The following is a 16,637-nucleotide window of genomic DNA, read 5'->3' on the forward strand; positions in this document are numbered from 1 at the left end:
TTGTTTTGAAATAGTGAGGTTGATGGTGATATGTAACGGGCAAAAGCAGACAATATATGCTAGAGGTTGGTTTGGGCTGTTATACACTGAGCGGTGTACCAACGAGGACGCTGGCCCCCAAGGAGAGTGGATTGTGAGATCTCGCATTAGTTGGAGAGAGAAATGATGCCAGCGAGGAGGTTGGGTCCTAAGAGTGAATTGTGTGTTTGGGTTGTTATACATTGAGCGGTGTGCCAGCGAGGACCTTGGACCCCAAGGGAGTGGATGGTGGGTTTGGGTTGTTATACACTGAATGGTGTGCTAGCGAGGATGCTGGCCCCAAGGGGAGTGGATTGTGAGATTCACATTAGTCGGAGAGAGGAATGATGTCAACGAGGACACTGGGCACACGGGCTCCTAAGAGGAGTGGATTGTGAGATCTCACATTGGTTGGAGTGGAGAGAGGAACCAAATATTCCTTCATAAGGATTTGGAAACCTCTTTCTAATAGATGCGTGAAAATGTTGAACGGATAATACTATTTACTAATTGTTGAACGGATAATTTCTTTGACTATTTATATTTACTAGATTTTTTTGGTAGAATAGACAAAAAAAAAAAAAAAAAAAAAAAAAAAAAAAAAAAAAAATATATATATATATATATATATATATATATATATATATATATATATGGTTGTAGGAATATTGTTTAAACTTTATAATTATAAAAAACAAAATTTGTTAAAAATTTGAAATCACATTAAATTATTATATAACAAAATTTACTTTCATTTTAAACTGTTTACTGTGGAAATTGGAACTAAATATTTTTCTCAATAATTTTTTACACTGTAATTAATTTTTTAAGGGTTATTAGAATAAATTTCTATAATAAATTGAATATTCTATAAAAACAATAAAAATATTAATAAAAATAAAATAAATAATAAAAAAAAAAAAACAAAGCTTTTGTCGTTTGCAGTTTGCACTAAGCTCTGGCTATGCCTTAGCTGAAGTCAGCGGAGATTAGCGATCCGATTCTGGAGCTTTTCCGGAGTTTGACCGATCGGTATTTATGAACTCCCTCATTTGCTCGTAGCTCACCGGAATCGCCTCCATTTCCATTTTGATTTTGATCATGTTCCTCCCGCGCTTCACTTCTCTGTTGAATCCCTCTCAATTTCCATGGATTCCCCTTCTCTTCTTCCTCCTCAATGTCGCTTCAACGACCTCCATGGTCCAAAATCGCCGCCCAGATACCGACTCCCTTTACGATCAACATTGCAATCAACTCGTTCCCAAATCGCCTCTAGACACCGATCCCTCCTCCTTCGCCGCCGCTATTCCCAATCTCCAGTTCAGGAACAGTTACTTCTCTGGAGGCGACAAGATCGCCGGTCAAACCCCAGGTTCGCCCTCTATTTCTCCTAGATATCTCTTTCTTTATACTTCCTCTGTCCGTAAAACCGTCTCCCCTGGCGTCGTTAAACTCCAAGCCAGATTGGTTCTTCGAGGCTCCACCTCGTATCTTGATTCCGTCGATTCCAAGCACCGTCGATTGCGATTGGTTCGGTATCGCGGACCGAAGACTCAGCCCTGGAAGCGGAGAATCGGATTTTCCCTCCAGGGATTTTGGTCCCAATCATCTGGGAAGATATGTATGGTTGGATCAGGTACGGGTTTCATGAATTCAGGCGTTCTACAGTATGAGAATGTTGTTCTTAAGCTGAATTTTCCCACGAATTTAACCATTTTACATAGTTTGATTACTGGAACTTTGGAAAGTTTGAATGATAAAAGTGATCCGGAATTTTTCGAGCCTGTTTCAATCTTGAGTTTAGCCAGGACTACGGATTATAAGTATACATTCATAGATAACGGACCTGAGAGTGGTTGCTTGAGTGGAAGTGATAGAGATCTGAATATATCTCAAAATGTATGTTCTGTAATTGGTATGCTTTCTGATACGTTTGAATTGGAGTATGAGAGTGACTGTCATGATATGAACTGCAATCCTCTTGGCAACAATGCCGAATCCTTGCCTGTTTCAGTGAATTATGAAGGAATTGAGTGCACACATGAAGGGAAAATGCGAATGTTATTGCACTTTGTTAACTCAAGCTATCATGTTAATAAATATTCCTTCGTACCTAGTAACACCTTGATTGCTGAAGGAATTTGGGATCAGAAGGAAAATCGGCTTTGTGCTGTTGCCTGCCGAATCCTGAACTATACTCAATCGTTAATGAATGCTTCGGTTGGAGATTGCTCGATAAGGTTTAGTTTGATATTCCCTGTTGTTTTTTCTATTAGAAACCGAAGTACTGTTGTGGGTCAAATTTGGAGCACCAAGTCTGCCAATGAGTTGGGTTACTTTCCGAAAATTGGGTTTCGTGGTTACAATGAAATGTTGGTGGTAGATCATTCTCGAGTCACGTATGATTATACAGAGATTGGACGACAAAGTTCTTGTCCCCGAAGTACGGAACCTTATGGTAAGGGAAAGACATTTCCTGATGAGAATTCATCAGACATGAGATTCTATATGTCCTTAAAGAATAGAAAAGGGCAGATTGCGAGGGGTTATGCAACGCCATTCTTTTACGGTCAGCACTTGTATCAGTATGGTGTATATCAAGGGTGGTCGGGTAACTTTTCTCTGTCGGGCCAACGAGTCTCTTCAGTTCCAGTGCCCAACGATCGACATAGCTCGATGAACATTAGTTATAGGATAAGTTTCAGTGCTATTTATGATTTCAAGTTAGCTGGAGAAAACCTTTCATCAAAAAATGTGGAGATTTCTGCTGAAGGAATTTATGATAAGAATACTGGCTCTTTGTGTATGACAGGATGCTGGCAACGAGAGTCGATGAAAAATCGTACACTCGACTGTGAAATTGTCGTCAATGTCCAATTTCCACCATTGAAAGCAAGTGGGATGGATCAAATTAAGGGAACCATTGAAAGCAAGAGGCCAAAGTCAGATCCTTTTTATTTTGATAATCTGGAGTTGACTTCAGTTTCGATTTCTGGTAACCAAGCTCAAGAATCCATATGGAGAATGGACCTTGAAATCACCATGGTTTTGGTTTCCAATACACTTGCATGTCTTTTTCTTGTCTTGCAACTTTTTTACATAAACAAACATCCCGAGGTGCTTCCTTTCGTTTCTGTTTTGATGGTGGTGATTATGTGTTTGGGACACATGATTCCGCTTCTATTGAACTTTGAAGCTATGTTTGCATCAAGACGTACTCAGCAGAGCGTGTTTCTTGGCAGTGGGGGATGGCTTGAAGTGAATGAAGTGATCATTCGAGTCGTAACAATGGTCGCTTTCCTTTTGCAGCTGCGTCTTCTCCAGCTCACTTGGTCATCAAGACAGGGCAATACAAGTGAGAAGGGCTTGTGGGATTCTGAGAAAAAAGTTACTTCTCTGACTCTACCATTGTATGCTGTAGGCATTTTGATCGCTTGGCTCATTTATAAGTGGAAAAGTTCTTACAAGAGCTCATACGTGCCATTTCTCCAACCGAACCACAAAGGTTACCAGTTTTATACTACTCGACAGCTCTCGTACCGACAAAACTCTTTCTGGGAGGTTCTCAAATCCTTTGCAGGTTTAGTCTTGGACGGTTTTCTGGTACCGCAGATCCTATTCAACTTGATATTCGATTCTAAAGAAAGGGCTCTATCCTTCTCCTTCTATTTGGGAACCACATTTGTACGTCTACTACCTCATGCTTATGACCTTTACAGGGCTCATCATTCAAGCTGGTACCTTGACTTATCATACATATATGCAAACCACAGACTAGACTTCTATTCCACTGCCTGGGACATCATCATCCCTTGCAGTGGTCTTCTGTTAGCTCTTATCTTATTCTTGCAGCAACGGTTCGGGGGTCGATGCATACTTCCCAGAGCTTTTCATAAACAAGGTCCTACATATGATCAAGTGCCAACCATCAGCAACGAGGAACTGTAAGATAAGACTTGAATTATTGCAAAGCTTCCTTGAGTTTTGAATCATACTCACAAATAGTAAGTTTTACAATCCTTCTCGCAAATGTTCTCGAAATCTTTCTCTGTGATATTGCGCGTAACTTGTATTGGATCGACTGGACAAACTACTGATCGGTCGGTTTAAGGTCAAAGATATAAGAAAAGGTAGGGGATTGTGTATTCTTTTTCTTGAGTTTTACCATTTTGCAGAAGCCAAGGTAGATGGTAGATTAGATTGACAATACCTTCCTGCCCCTCAATGTATGAGTTGCTCTAACTTCTGAACAATCTGCTTAACAGGGAACTCTCCAATGCAAATGACCTTGAAGAAGCTTTGAAGACTAATTATTTAACTAACAACTCTTAAAAGGGTGTGCAATTCTCTTCCTAATAGATGCGTTTTAAAACCGTGAGGTTGATGGTGATATGTAACGGGCTAAAGCAGACAATATCTGCTAGCGGTGGACTTGAGCTGTTACAAATGGTATCAAAACCAGATACCAGGCAGTGCGCCAGCCAGAACGCTGGCCCCCAAGATGGGTAGATTGTGAGATCCCACGTCGATTGGAGAGGGAAACAAAACACTCCTTATAAGGGTGTGGAAACCTCTCCCTAATAGGTGCATTTTAAAACTGTGAGATTGACGGCAATACGTAATAGGCCAAAGCGAGCAATATCTATTAGCGGTGGGCTTTGAGGGCTTGGACTAATATATCTAGAGTGTCATAGTAGTTCTAGAGACCAACCGAACACTCTAGCAGCATTCCATATCCAATTAGTAAAATTATGAAGGGGGCCATTATCCACGAAACGTCTAGATGGACAAAAATGATAGAAGTAAAAGAGTACTTCTGGCCAAGCACGAGAGGACATTCTCACGAACATCTGAGAGCTCCGCACAATCATTTAAATAAAGGCCAATATCGCTCACAAAACAAGCCTAAGATTCATTATGTAAATTATCATCTTTATAAAAAAAATAAGAAAACAATACAGTACCATTCTCATTTCTACAAACTTCCTAGTTTTAGTATAAATAGGTGTGATCGCTGTACATGTGTGCTGTCATATTCAAGGATTGAAGCATTGCCTCTCCTTTATCGTTGAACTTGAATACCGATATCCCGCCATTGTTTATCTCGACCGATCGGAACCTGAACCACGAAAGCCATCGACACACAAACTTATTCAACATTTTGGAATTCGAAGGCGTTAAATATATAACAATGAAGATTACTTGTTATAAGGAATCCAAAATTCATTTTGGTCCACAAGGATATTGATGACAATGTTCATACCTCTCAGGACCAAGCCCCAAGGCCGTGCAGATGAGTGCCCGCAGTATAGATTTGTGAGTGACCACCACAAAATTTTCTCCCTGATAATCAACAAAACACAAGTTAAAAAGCAGCCAGACAAGCTTGTAATTGATGGGAATAGATTGAATGAACATAACTCACAGGTGATAACAAGATTTCCCTCCAAGCTTCTCTTGCTGTTACCCAAATTTTTCGAAGAGGGTAGACGCCATTTACGCAAAATTTAGCAGGATCTTCTCGCCATGTTGTGTACTCCTTTGGATAAATCTTCTTAGCATCCACTGCCTCCAAATTCTAATCATGATTTCTATGATCGAAACAGAATGTACAGAGGGACGTAATCTAAGCAATATTTTAAGATCTACAAGGAAGTCTCAAATCTCAAATGCAGAAATCAAGAGATAAACCAGTTCCAAAATGAAAAAAAGTGTTCATCTCCTAGAGTTTAAAAAAGAGCAGTCTCCAAAAACGTTTTCAATGGAATTTGTGGATGATGCTGTTTATAGCTTGTTTGTTTGAATGTATGAAGTGATGCCACATTCAACTTTGAGTTACTTCCAAATATAATATGAACTAATGCGACATTCAACTTTGAGTTACTTCCAAACATGATATGAACTGATGCGACATTCAACTTTGAGTTACTTCCAAACCGGACTTCAGATAAGGTAGTTAGGATCACAGGCATTTTTCTTACAACGCCCTACTACTCTGATCAAATGTTGAAGGAGACAGGATCACACATTACAGCCTGCCAGAGGACTACTCAACAGGATGAGATAAATTGAATACTATCCACAACTAGTATTTAGATAACTATCTTTACCCTCGAGAGACCATGATATGAATTGATGCGACATTCAACTTTGAGTTACTTCCAAACATGATATGAACTGATGCGACATTCAACTTTGAGTTACTTCCAACCATGATATGAACTGATGCGACATTCAACTTTGAGTTACTTCCAAACATGATATGAACTGATGCGACATTCAACTTTGAGTTACTTCCAAACATGATATGAACTAATGCTTGACTTACTTCCAAACATAATCTTCTTCATGATAACATAGTAAAATGGCAATCAAAATTGTAGTAAGCTCAAGCAGGGGACAGACCATTTTTCATGCCTTCAAGAAAAAACAGATGGGCTTCCTTCAGAGAATCAAGAAAAACCAGTTCTTCTTCCCTTCCTTGCCATAAAACTTCAGCAGTTGACTGCACTCAAGGAAATAGTGGCAATTTAATCAACCAATATATCATAATGAAAAAAGAAAAGAATACACGTGTTAGGAATCACGACTCTCTACAATGGTATGATATTGTCTAGTTTGAGCATAAGCTCTGATGGTTTTGCTTTTGGTTTCCCAAAAAGCCTCTTACCAATGGAGATAGTATTCCTTACTTTTAAACTCAAACTCATGATCATCTCTTAATTAGCCAATGTTTGACTACTCATTTCAATAACTCTCAACAATCCTCCTCTTAATCGAGGCTTGACTCCTTTCTCTGGAGCCCTCGAACAACGTACACCCTTTGTTCGACACATGAGTCACTTTTGACTGCACCTTTGAGGTTCACAACTTTTTTGTTCGACATTTGAGTATTCTTTTGACATGACTAAGTTAAGGGTATGACTCTTATCCCATGTTGGGAACCACGACTCTTTATAATGGTATGATATTGTCAACTTTGAGCATAAGCTCTCGGGCTTTACTTTTGGTCTCCAAAAAAGAGAGTATTCCTTATAAACCAATGATCATCCTCTTAATTAGCGAATGTGGGACTACTCCTTTCAATAATACTCAACAACACACACACATAGATTTGGATGCCACCCGACCTTGGCACGTGATATTGGACTTGCAAAACATCTATCAAAATTTATGTTTGCCAAGGCTCTTCTACATTTTTCTGCTTGCAGCACTCCAGTTTCTGTTAAGAGAGATAAGTCCGAGCTTCCCTGCATGTTAGTTCAACAAAAATTAGGCTAAATGTAAAATTAAATCCATGTGCTAAGAAGAATGGAATCTGTACATTCAAGTTCAAAGTTGTTCAAATCTTTACCATCTCCTCAGAAATAGAAATCTCAATCGTTCATCGTTTAGAGACAATAGCGGTGGGCATGAACTGTTACAGATTCATCCATACATATGATTTCATAAACCAAACATACATGAGAGGCACATGGAAACCGGTATCGAGTAATCGAGCAAGTATTCTACATTACGCCCCAATGTCGAAAAGATCAATGATTAAAGTAGGAACACTACAAACCTGAACTCTACTTTCTTCATTCCAAGTGCTAAGACCATGCCTTACAAGAGTGACCTTCTTTGATGTGGAGATTGACCTTTCAGTAAGAGATGTAGTTGCTTTATAAAAATCAAAAGCTCCTCCAGTCATAACATCACCATTTTCTACCCTCTCTGCCACAAGTTATCCAAGGCTATGTTAACTAACAAGCAATCATAAGCCATTGAAATACATACATTCTTCAAACACTTGCACCATGAATTCATAGAACAGTTGAAGAACAAGAGAAGAAAACAAAGGAATCGATAATATTACCGGTGGTTAGAGACAAATCCCGGCTAATACTTGAGCAGTGAACTCCACCGGAAAGAGTACAGAGCAAAGGACGCTTCCGAACATACGATAAGCAGGAACTGTAACTTGAACTTGAACTTAGAGGTACGATCGTCATGGAAACAACGCCACAAGCCATGTTCATGAAGAAATTAGAGAATCTACAGGTTTACGATCTTACTCGGCTTCTGGATTCTGCATTTGTGGTGCTCTTCATCTTGTTAGTGGCGGTGGTGGAGAAGATTTTTCTTGCAATAATCACAGATGAGTGGTGGGGAACAGTTGAAGAAGATGAATGGTTGGATCATTTGGGCTTTGTTTATGGCTGAATGAAATTCGCGGGAAGATTTTTATGATGAATTGGACTTCTGGGCTTTTCTAAAATAAAATAAACAAAGAATAAACAAAATCCATTTAAATTGTTGCTGCCCAGGATCGAACTGGGGACCTTTAGTGTGTAAGACTAACGTGATAACCACTACACCACAGCAACTTGTTGATATAACATTTATTTATATATTAAATATACTATTTTAAAAAATCAAATATCAATATTTATGAAAATTTTCAATTATAACTTGATTGAATTATCTGGATCATTTTTCTTACAAATTGTATTTATGATGTCATTATAATATTTTTATAATGGAATTTTTTCATTTTTGGTAAATAATTTTTATTTTAATTGCATATCACATTTAATTAATTTTATTTCACAAAGGATTTTAATTAATTTTAATATATTTACTTTTTTTTTTTTAGTTTTGAAGTTATATTTCAAGTAAAGTAATATAATATAATATAAAAAATAATAAATAACTTGACGTATTTATTATTATTATTTTTATAATAATTATATTTATTTATAAATAAAGTATTTAAATTAATAATACTTATTTAAATTTCAAAGTTTTCAAGAATATGACCCTTGAGAATAAACCAGCGCATCACCGACGTGCGGTAAGGTCTCTTTTAGTTGGGCTGTCGTTTTGAGGCCCAAAATCGGCCCATTTTAAGTAGGCCCATATTCCATTCTGTAATTTCGAGGAGCCCATAAGCCCAATAACAAAACCTTCCTAAAACCTTGAAACTCCGCCCCTGTTGCGTTTATGGCTCTCTGTCTCGCTTGAAACAGTTCTCGTCTTCTTCTTCTTCTTCTTTCGAAGGCGAGATCTCCGCGGATCTCACCTATGGATCAGTTCTTTTCCAAAGCTTTAACACGCTATGCCCTAGCTGGCCGATTTTACCATACGAATCGATTGAAAAAGGCGACTCTGTACGCGAAAATTAGTCCTCTGGGCGATCCTAGCGTCAGTGTGGAGCCGGAGCTGGACGGCTGGGTTAAGGAGGGAAAGAAGGTCCGAATCGCTGAGCTTCAGAGAATCATTCATGACCTTCGCAAGCGTAAACGCTTCACACAAGCTCTTGAGGTTTGAGTTTTTCTTTCTTGAAATGTGGTATATTTTGGTTTGAGCTGTAGGATGTGTAGGAAGAAGTGAACTGTGAAAAAAGATGCATACAGTGAGAACTAAGTGTCTTTTGGATGAGCCTCCCTTTCAAAATGTGAATAGCTCAATCGCTAACTTCAAATCCTCAGGATTATGGAGAATGAGGTTATATTGACAGATATAGCTTGGGGAAATGGAAGGTACGCGGGTTTTCTATGCTAAAAAGTCAGAAAATACTTCTTTAGATTCTTTGATTCAATGAATTTGTTTGAGTAACTTCATTAGTTCACATAATATGGACCTTCAGCCATGGAGTTATGTTGTTTCTCCCTTATTTAATCTGGAGTATGATTTCACTTGTTAGGAATCTAAATCTGTGGATAATGATAGAATGACTATAGCATCATATGAGCTAGAAATGTGTGGATTTCAACAATTTATTGGGGGTGTTCTTTATAATTGATGATGGATGTAAATGCAGGTGTCCGAATGGATGAAGAAAACCGGTGTCTGCATATTTTCGCCAAGCGAACATGCGGTGCAATTGGACCTGATCGGCCGAGTTCATGGATATCTTTCAGCCGAAAGCTATTTCAATCAGTTGAAGGAGCAAGACCAGACTGATAAGACATATGGTGCTCTACTCAATTGCTACGTTCGGCAGCGGCAAGTTGAAAAATCCCTTTCCCATTTGCAAAAAATGAAAGAGATGGGCTTTGCAACTTCAGAGCTCACTTTCAATGACATGATGTGCTTGTATACAAATGTTGGTCAGCATGACAAGGTCCCTGAGGTACTAGCAGAAATGAAGGAGAAAAATATTTCTCCAGACAACTTCAGTTACAGAATCTGCATCAATTCGTATGGTGCGAGACGGGATCTTGAGGGGATGGAGAATGTATTAAAGGAGATGGAATCTCAACCTCATATAGTCATGGATTGGAACACTTATGCAGTAGTAGCTAACTTCTTTATAAAAGCGGATCTTACTGATAAGGCGGTTGATGCCTTGAGAAAAGCAGAAGAGAGACTGAAGAGTAAAGATAGAATTGGCCATAACCATCTAATCTCGCTATACGCAACCTTAGGAAACAAGGAGAAGGTGTTGAGATTGTGGAATCTGGATATAACTGATACTACGAGATTCATCAATAGAGACTACATCACAATGCTTGAATCTCTGGTGAGACTGGGTGAACTTGAGGAAGCTGAAAAAGTGCTGAAAGAGTGGGAATCATCTGGGAATTGCTATGATTTTCGAGTTCCTAACACTGTCATTGTTGGGTATATTGACAAGGGAATGTGTGAGAGAGCCGAAGCCCTGCTCGAAGACTTGATGGAGAAGGGAAAGACAACCACACCAAACAGTTGGGGTGCTGTGGCTGTTCAATATATGGACAGGGGTGAGACTGAAAAATCTGTAGAGTGCATGAAGGCCGCCCTTACTCTAAATATGGATAAAGGATGGAAACCTAATCTTCGTGTGATCACAGGCATATTGAATTGGCTTGGCGAAAACGCCAGCATTGAAGAAGTAGAAGCTTTTGTAGGCTCATTGAGGTCTGTGATTCCAGTGAACAGAGAGATGTATCATGCCTTGATGAAGGCTCATATAAGAGGTGGTAAAGAAGTACATGAGCTGTTAAATCAAATGAAGTCTGATAAATTAGATGAAGATGAAGCAACAAAGAAAATTCTTGGCACTGGGCAAGAAACAACTGAAGAAGGTAAGAACAATTGCTGATTGTTTTCTTATTGAATCTTATTGTTGTTGTTGTCGATCTGAACACCTGTTGCTTGGGTTTCAATAATGCAAAATCTTGTTTATCATCATGTTCTTCACATGAAAGGAGTAAAAGTAGCTGATGTTCACTTCCAATTTACTGATTGTATTTGGTAGTTTAATGAAGTGTTGCCCTTTTTCTTTCGTTTGTGCATCTTTCTTTCTCCCATGCTTTCCGTTGGTCAACAACCAACCACAGCTCTCTATAGTTCTTCACTACTCGTACAGGAAGGAGTCGACTCCTTCCGTCTGGAGGGAATCATTTTTTCTCAATCATGTGATTTGAGAGAAATGTGTTACATGCATAGATGATTTGGTATTTCGTGAACAGGGAAGAAAGAAGTTAAAATAGTGAGAATTCAATTAAGATTCTTTTTCTAGTATGTAGCTTCACGAGCTAGGAGCGCATCACCGGGGCGAAAACAAAGATAGGACCATCATCATGACCCTTTTCTTTCTTTTGTTTGTGTCCCGACTTTAGTTAAAAAGAGGCGCGTGTGTTTTTTTAAGGCTTATCCAGGGGCTGCAGCTCTAGGGCATCCAATTCCTCTTCTTTCTTTTTCTTTTCTGTGGATCTCATATCGAGAACAGCTTCTTCTTGTTCAGGGAAGTAAGATAAGTGAATGGAAATAAGAATTACTCTCGAGTATCAACATTAGGTTGATCGTGTCTGATTCAATGAATTGTACAAATTCGGTGTGGAGGTGCGCATGAAAACTGAAACTTCTACGAAAAGCTTGAATTTGTTTGTTACAATCTAGATCAAAGAACCTAGAACTTGAAGCAGCTACGTGTTTCCTGTATTGTTTTAGTTCAGCTTGTCGTCAATATTTACATATATGAGATGTGATTCATTTGAGTTCAAACTAGATGGTGTACTCAGCTTGACATAGCTCACCACCTGAAATTGATATCTACTTTATAAAAGCAACTGTACAACCATAATTCATAGGACTCTCCTGATCATACTTAGCTACACGCGGATGTTTCCTCAAGGTCTCGAGTACATGTTCCTTGACAGCCCCTGTGCCCATTCCATGTATGATGAAAAGAACTGAATTCGGTCCTCTCGAAGCGATGGCCATATCAAGATGGTAAGAAGCTTCTTCTATTCGCATGCCCCGTAAGTCAACCGTGTTCTTTGAAGTCTGCACAACGGCGCCATAAGACTCTCCATCTGAAGTACTGACCAATTCTCTGCTCCGTCGACCCTAAATTGTCGACAATGATGGTTAGATTTGCATCATTGTGTATGCATCACAGGACAAATAGTATTAGATTCACAAAAGATGGAGTCTAGAGAATGATTGAATAGAAGAGAAGATACCTGTTTCTTAGAGTATGAAGGAGACTTAGCAGCAGCAGCTGCTGCCTTATCACTATTTGGAAGAGCTTTGACGCTTCTTTTCTTCACTCGGGCCTTGATTTTACCATACTGAACAAGGATTGTTTCCTCATCATCAGACGTTTCAACAACAGTAGCTAACTTGTTCCCAAGACCAGTTACAAACACCTGCTCGCCCAACTGGGGTGTATAAGAACTTTTATTTGCAACAACGGGGCGGGAATTGTCGGTTGGACGACAAGCTTCACAAATTGAAGCGATTTTGGATTCTCCCTCCCTGATCAATGAATTGAATTGATCAGCCCCAATAATTTTCAGTTTCTCTTCAAACTCTTGTACGACAGTGTTTATCTTGGACTTTATTGCCTCAGTTTCTTGTCGAGCTCTTTTGGTTTCAAGAGCAATAAGAGCTCTCTCACGCTTATCAAGATCTTCTGCCTCATCCCGAATCTGCATCAATGATTAAAGAGAGAGATGAGCAACACCATAATGTGTTGGAATGCCATCGGTTCTGCATTCTTTTTATTGAGAAATAGTAAATCAATTGCATGAAAAATGGATGCAGAGGAAGATAAGAGATGCTGAAAAATGTATGAGATCCCATGTTGGTTGGAGAAGGGAACGAAACATTTCCTATAAATGTGTGGAAACCTCTCCTCTTTGACAAGTTTTAAAACCTTGAGGGGGAGTTTTAAAACCTGGAAGGGAATCTTAAAACCTTAAGGGGAAGTCCAAAAGGAAAAGTCCCAAGAGGACAATATCTGCTAGTAGTGGACTTGGGCGGTTACAAATGGTATCAGAGCCAGATACCAGGCAGTGTGCCAGCGAAGACGGTGGGCCTGAAGGGAGTGGATTGTGAGATAAGGAAGTGGATCGTGAGATCCTACATTGGTTGAAGAGGGGAACGAAGCATTCCCTATAAGGGTGTGGAAACCTCTCCCTAGTAGACGCGTTTTAAAACCTTGAGGAGAAGTCCAAAAGGGCTGTCCAAAGAGGACAATATCGGAAAAGCCTAATATCTGCTAGCGGTGGGTTTGGACTGTTAGATCAGTTATCATGATCCGCCCAACGAATGATGCACCCGTTATTAGGTAAGAACTTTACCTTGATCACAGGGCTAATACAACCAAGCAAAAGACCAATTGACCACATATTAAAGGTATTACTTAACAACATAAGGCGATAAGATACATAAAGCTGCACACAAGATATGAATCAATTTGCCTCGTTATAAAGGCAGCAGATAAAATGGAAGCCAGCACATTCACAAATTTCTAAAGCTTTACCTCGTTATGAAGTGCTGAAATTTCTGCATGAAGTAAAGCAGCTTCCCTTCTTTGAGCTTCCAACTTATCTCTTTCCTCCATTAGTGATTTAAAGAGCAAACCTCTACGTTCATCCTGTCTTTCTGGTGTAAGACTCACCATCCATTTCTTTGCACGTTCTATTATGGCGGGATCAAATCCAATTGATTGAGCAATACTCAAAGCATTCGACTCTCCAGTACTACCCCAAAGGATCTTGTAGGTAGGTTTTAAAGTTTCGAGTGAAAATTCCACAGCAGCGTTCTCGAACGAAGAATCACTATCTTTTATGCGAGTCAAATCCGCATAATGAGTAGTCACAATAGCTAGATTAACACATTTCTTGAGATAATGCAAAATGCTGGTAGAGAGAGCCACACCTTCTGAAGGATCAGTTCCACTGCCAATTTCATCAATAAGGACTAGGGATTCATCCGAGGATACTTCTAATATTTTACAGATCCGCGAGATGTGCCCGCTAAAAGTCGAGAGATTTTGTTCTAGAGACTTCAATCAAGAAAACAATGTTAAAACTTATACTTAACTCAAAAAGCTGATAATCTATATGATTACAGTAAGAGGACTAGAGAATTCTACCTGGTGATCTCCAATGTCAGCTAGAACAAGATCAAACCATGGAAGTTTTGGGAGGTTCTTGGCAGGCAAGTACATGCCAGCCTTAGCCATAAGAGATGCTAGGCCAAGAGTCTTAATGGATGCAGTTTTACCTCCTGTATTAGGCCCTGAAATCACAACCACTCTAGTTTGACGCTTAATTTTAATGTCTATTGGCACTGGAAAATCAGTGACGCTTCCTGAAAAACCTTCACTATCGATTGCATTATCTCTCTTGTCAAATTGACCTACATTTGCAGAGGAAGATAAAACATTATCTGATGAACTTTTAAGAGAGTAGTTGAGCAGCAATGGGTTCTGAATAGCATCAATATCTACTGATAATGTATTGTCATTTATACTAGAATTTAAGCCTTCATACCCCTTGGATGAGAAACATGGACAAACCCCACTCATCCATCGACCATAAGCAGCCCTGGCCAAAGCAAGATCAAGTTCAAGAATTCTATCCAACAGATATCTTATATGATTCTCTGACTCTGAGATTTCATTTGTAAGCATACTCAAAATGGCTATTTCCTCAGCCTTCTCCGAATTTGATAGCCTAACATCCATGTTGTTCAAATCCACTGCCTCCTTGGGTTCTATAAAGTATGTCGCACCAGAACTACTGGCGCTCAAGACAATGCCGCCTGGTACTAAATTCTTGTGAGTAGCCCTAACAGCAACACACATTCTAGCTCGGCGCTTTGTTATCAGAGGCCTATCAATCCCACCAGCCTGATATATCTTAGAGGATACTGACTTTAAAAGAGAATCTAACTCTTCCATATTCCTCTTCTTCTCCAAACGAATCAGCTCCAAGTCCTCACTAGCTCTATCAAGAACAATTGAGTAATTGCAATCGATGCAAAACTCAATTTTCCTCTCCAATTCCACCAGGAAATTGCAATTCTGAAGTATTTCAAGCAAGGGCATGAACCTAATCAATATAATTAGACAGAATAAATCGTATCAACTTCTACCCACAATTATATGTTCATGTTTCATTTCATCAACTAAACTTCAGTGACAGGAGAAAAAAAGGGAACAAGAATTTCAACTCAGGGCTCAGGATGATCTGAATACTTCTTCTCCTCATAGGTCCAAGATCATTTTTCTATGTAAATTAGTATCATATAGTAGTTTTTCTTCAACCAGAAATAGCTCTATACAGAAGTTTATCGAATCCCTAGACGAATGCCAATTAAATAGAAACAAACGATGAAGAACAAATTTCACGAGAACATTACCTATCTGAAGAATTGCCATCGCCAGCCAAAGCCTGCAGTTTCTCGAACAACTCCCTAGCAGATTTCAGAGACCGTCGCACTGAACACAGTTCAGCAATAGTAAGCAATTTACCAGAAGTCGCCGAATTCAAAATTTCAGAGACATCTTCGATTCCTGAAAAATCCAACTGTCGAGAAATCACCACAGCTTCAGCAGCAGTCGTCTGATCCAGAAGCTTCTGGCTCTCCTCTCTCGTCCGGCCGAAGCGTATGTTAGCGTTGTGAGCTACGTCAAATCCCATGGAAGTCGACGTAAAAATGGAGAGTTGCTTACAGATAGAACTCCATTCTAGAACCCTGAGGGTTTCGTTCTGGAGGGCCTGTGAAGTAGAGATTCGAACGGAAACAGATTCATGAGTGGCGGAGAGTGAGAAGGCGGGCCTGAGAACTCTGGCAAAGATTGTCGGAGTTTTTCTAATGGAGATGAAGCTGTAGCTGATCTCCATGGGAAGGAGAAGAAAGTGGAAGGATTAAGTGGGCGAATGAAAATCGGATTTTAAAGAAGACAGCTTATCCACTTCAATCGTTGAGCTCTCTCCATTGGCGTTGGTTTCAACAGCTTTCAATCTAGACTTCTTTTTTTTTTTTTAAATAAATTTTTTGCCTTTTCATTCATATTATCCTCTTTGGATTTTCCTTTCGAGCTTTCGTTCAAAGTTTTTCGCTTTCGGGCTTCCCCTCAAGGAAAAGGGAGAGCAAATATTATCCTCTTTACGCTTTTCCTTTCAAACTTTCATTCAAGTTTTTTTTCCCTTCCGGGCTTTCCTTCAAGTGCTAGGGAGAGGTTTCCCCGTAAGAAATGCTTCGTTCCCCTCTCCAATCAATGTGGGATCTTACAATCCACCCCATTGGGGGCCTCTCTCCAATCAATGTGGGATCTTACAATCCACCCCATTGGGGGCCTGACATCCACCTCTCTCCAATCAATGTGGGATCTTACAATCCACCCCATTGGG

General features: G+C 39.4%; 4 protein-coding genes and 1 non-coding gene across 5 annotated transcripts; 2 read left to right on the forward strand and 3 right to left on the reverse strand.

Moving 5' to 3' along the window:
- The first annotated feature begins 950 nt into the window (after positions 1-950).
- On the forward strand, positions 951-4,163 carry LOC111802141 (uncharacterized). Its single transcript, XM_023686409.2, has one exon. The coding sequence runs from the start codon at positions 1,120-1,122 to the stop codon at positions 3,964-3,966; it is 2,847 nt and encodes a 948-aa protein (XP_023542177.2). The 5' UTR covers positions 951-1,119; the 3' UTR covers positions 3,967-4,163.
- A 745-nt stretch (positions 4,164-4,908) lies between these two features.
- LOC111802552 (putative 2-carboxy-D-arabinitol-1-phosphatase) lies at positions 4,909-8,209 on the reverse strand. The gene is made up of 7 exons (XM_023686960.2): positions 7,877-8,209; positions 7,583-7,734; positions 7,149-7,268; positions 6,424-6,523; positions 5,444-5,583; positions 5,282-5,361; positions 4,909-5,137 (listed from the first exon to the last, which is right to left on the reverse strand). Exons 1-7 carry the CDS (start codon positions 8,037-8,039, stop codon positions 5,011-5,013), a joined length of 882 nt encoding a protein of 293 aa, XP_023542728.2. The 5' UTR covers positions 8,040-8,209; the 3' UTR covers positions 4,909-5,010.
- Positions 8,210-8,314: 105 nt separating this feature from the next.
- Positions 8,315-8,387, reverse strand: TRNAV-UAC (transfer RNA valine (anticodon UAC)). Its single transcript has one exon. It is a non-coding gene; the product is annotated as a tRNA-Val (tRNA).
- Positions 8,388-8,987: 600 nt separating this feature from the next.
- LOC111802487 (Tetratricopeptide repeat (TPR)-like superfamily protein) lies at positions 8,988-11,273 on the forward strand. Its single transcript, XM_023686876.2, has 2 exons — positions 8,988-9,324; positions 9,824-11,273. Exons 1-2 carry the CDS (start codon positions 9,085-9,087, stop codon positions 11,084-11,086), a joined length of 1,503 nt encoding a protein of 500 aa, XP_023542644.2. The 5' UTR covers positions 8,988-9,084; the 3' UTR covers positions 11,087-11,273.
- Positions 11,274-11,903: 630 nt separating this feature from the next.
- Positions 11,904-16,245, reverse strand: LOC111802442 (DNA mismatch repair protein MutS, type 2). Its single transcript, XM_023686809.2, has 5 exons — positions 15,643-16,245; positions 14,372-15,332; positions 13,757-14,281; positions 12,453-12,920; positions 11,904-12,336 (listed from the first exon to the last, which is right to left on the reverse strand). Exons 1-5 carry the CDS (start codon positions 16,125-16,127, stop codon positions 12,040-12,042), a joined length of 2,736 nt encoding a protein of 911 aa, XP_023542577.2. The 5' UTR covers positions 16,128-16,245; the 3' UTR covers positions 11,904-12,039.
- Between the last annotated feature and the right edge of the window lie 392 nt (positions 16,246-16,637).

The sequence above is a fragment of the Cucurbita pepo genome, chromosome 9 (genome assembly GCF_057944985.1).
Source record: "Cucurbita pepo subsp. pepo isolate OVF chromosome 9, ASM5794498v1, whole genome shotgun sequence".
Lineage (NCBI taxonomy): Eukaryota > Viridiplantae > Streptophyta > Magnoliopsida > Cucurbitales > Cucurbitaceae > Cucurbita > Cucurbita pepo.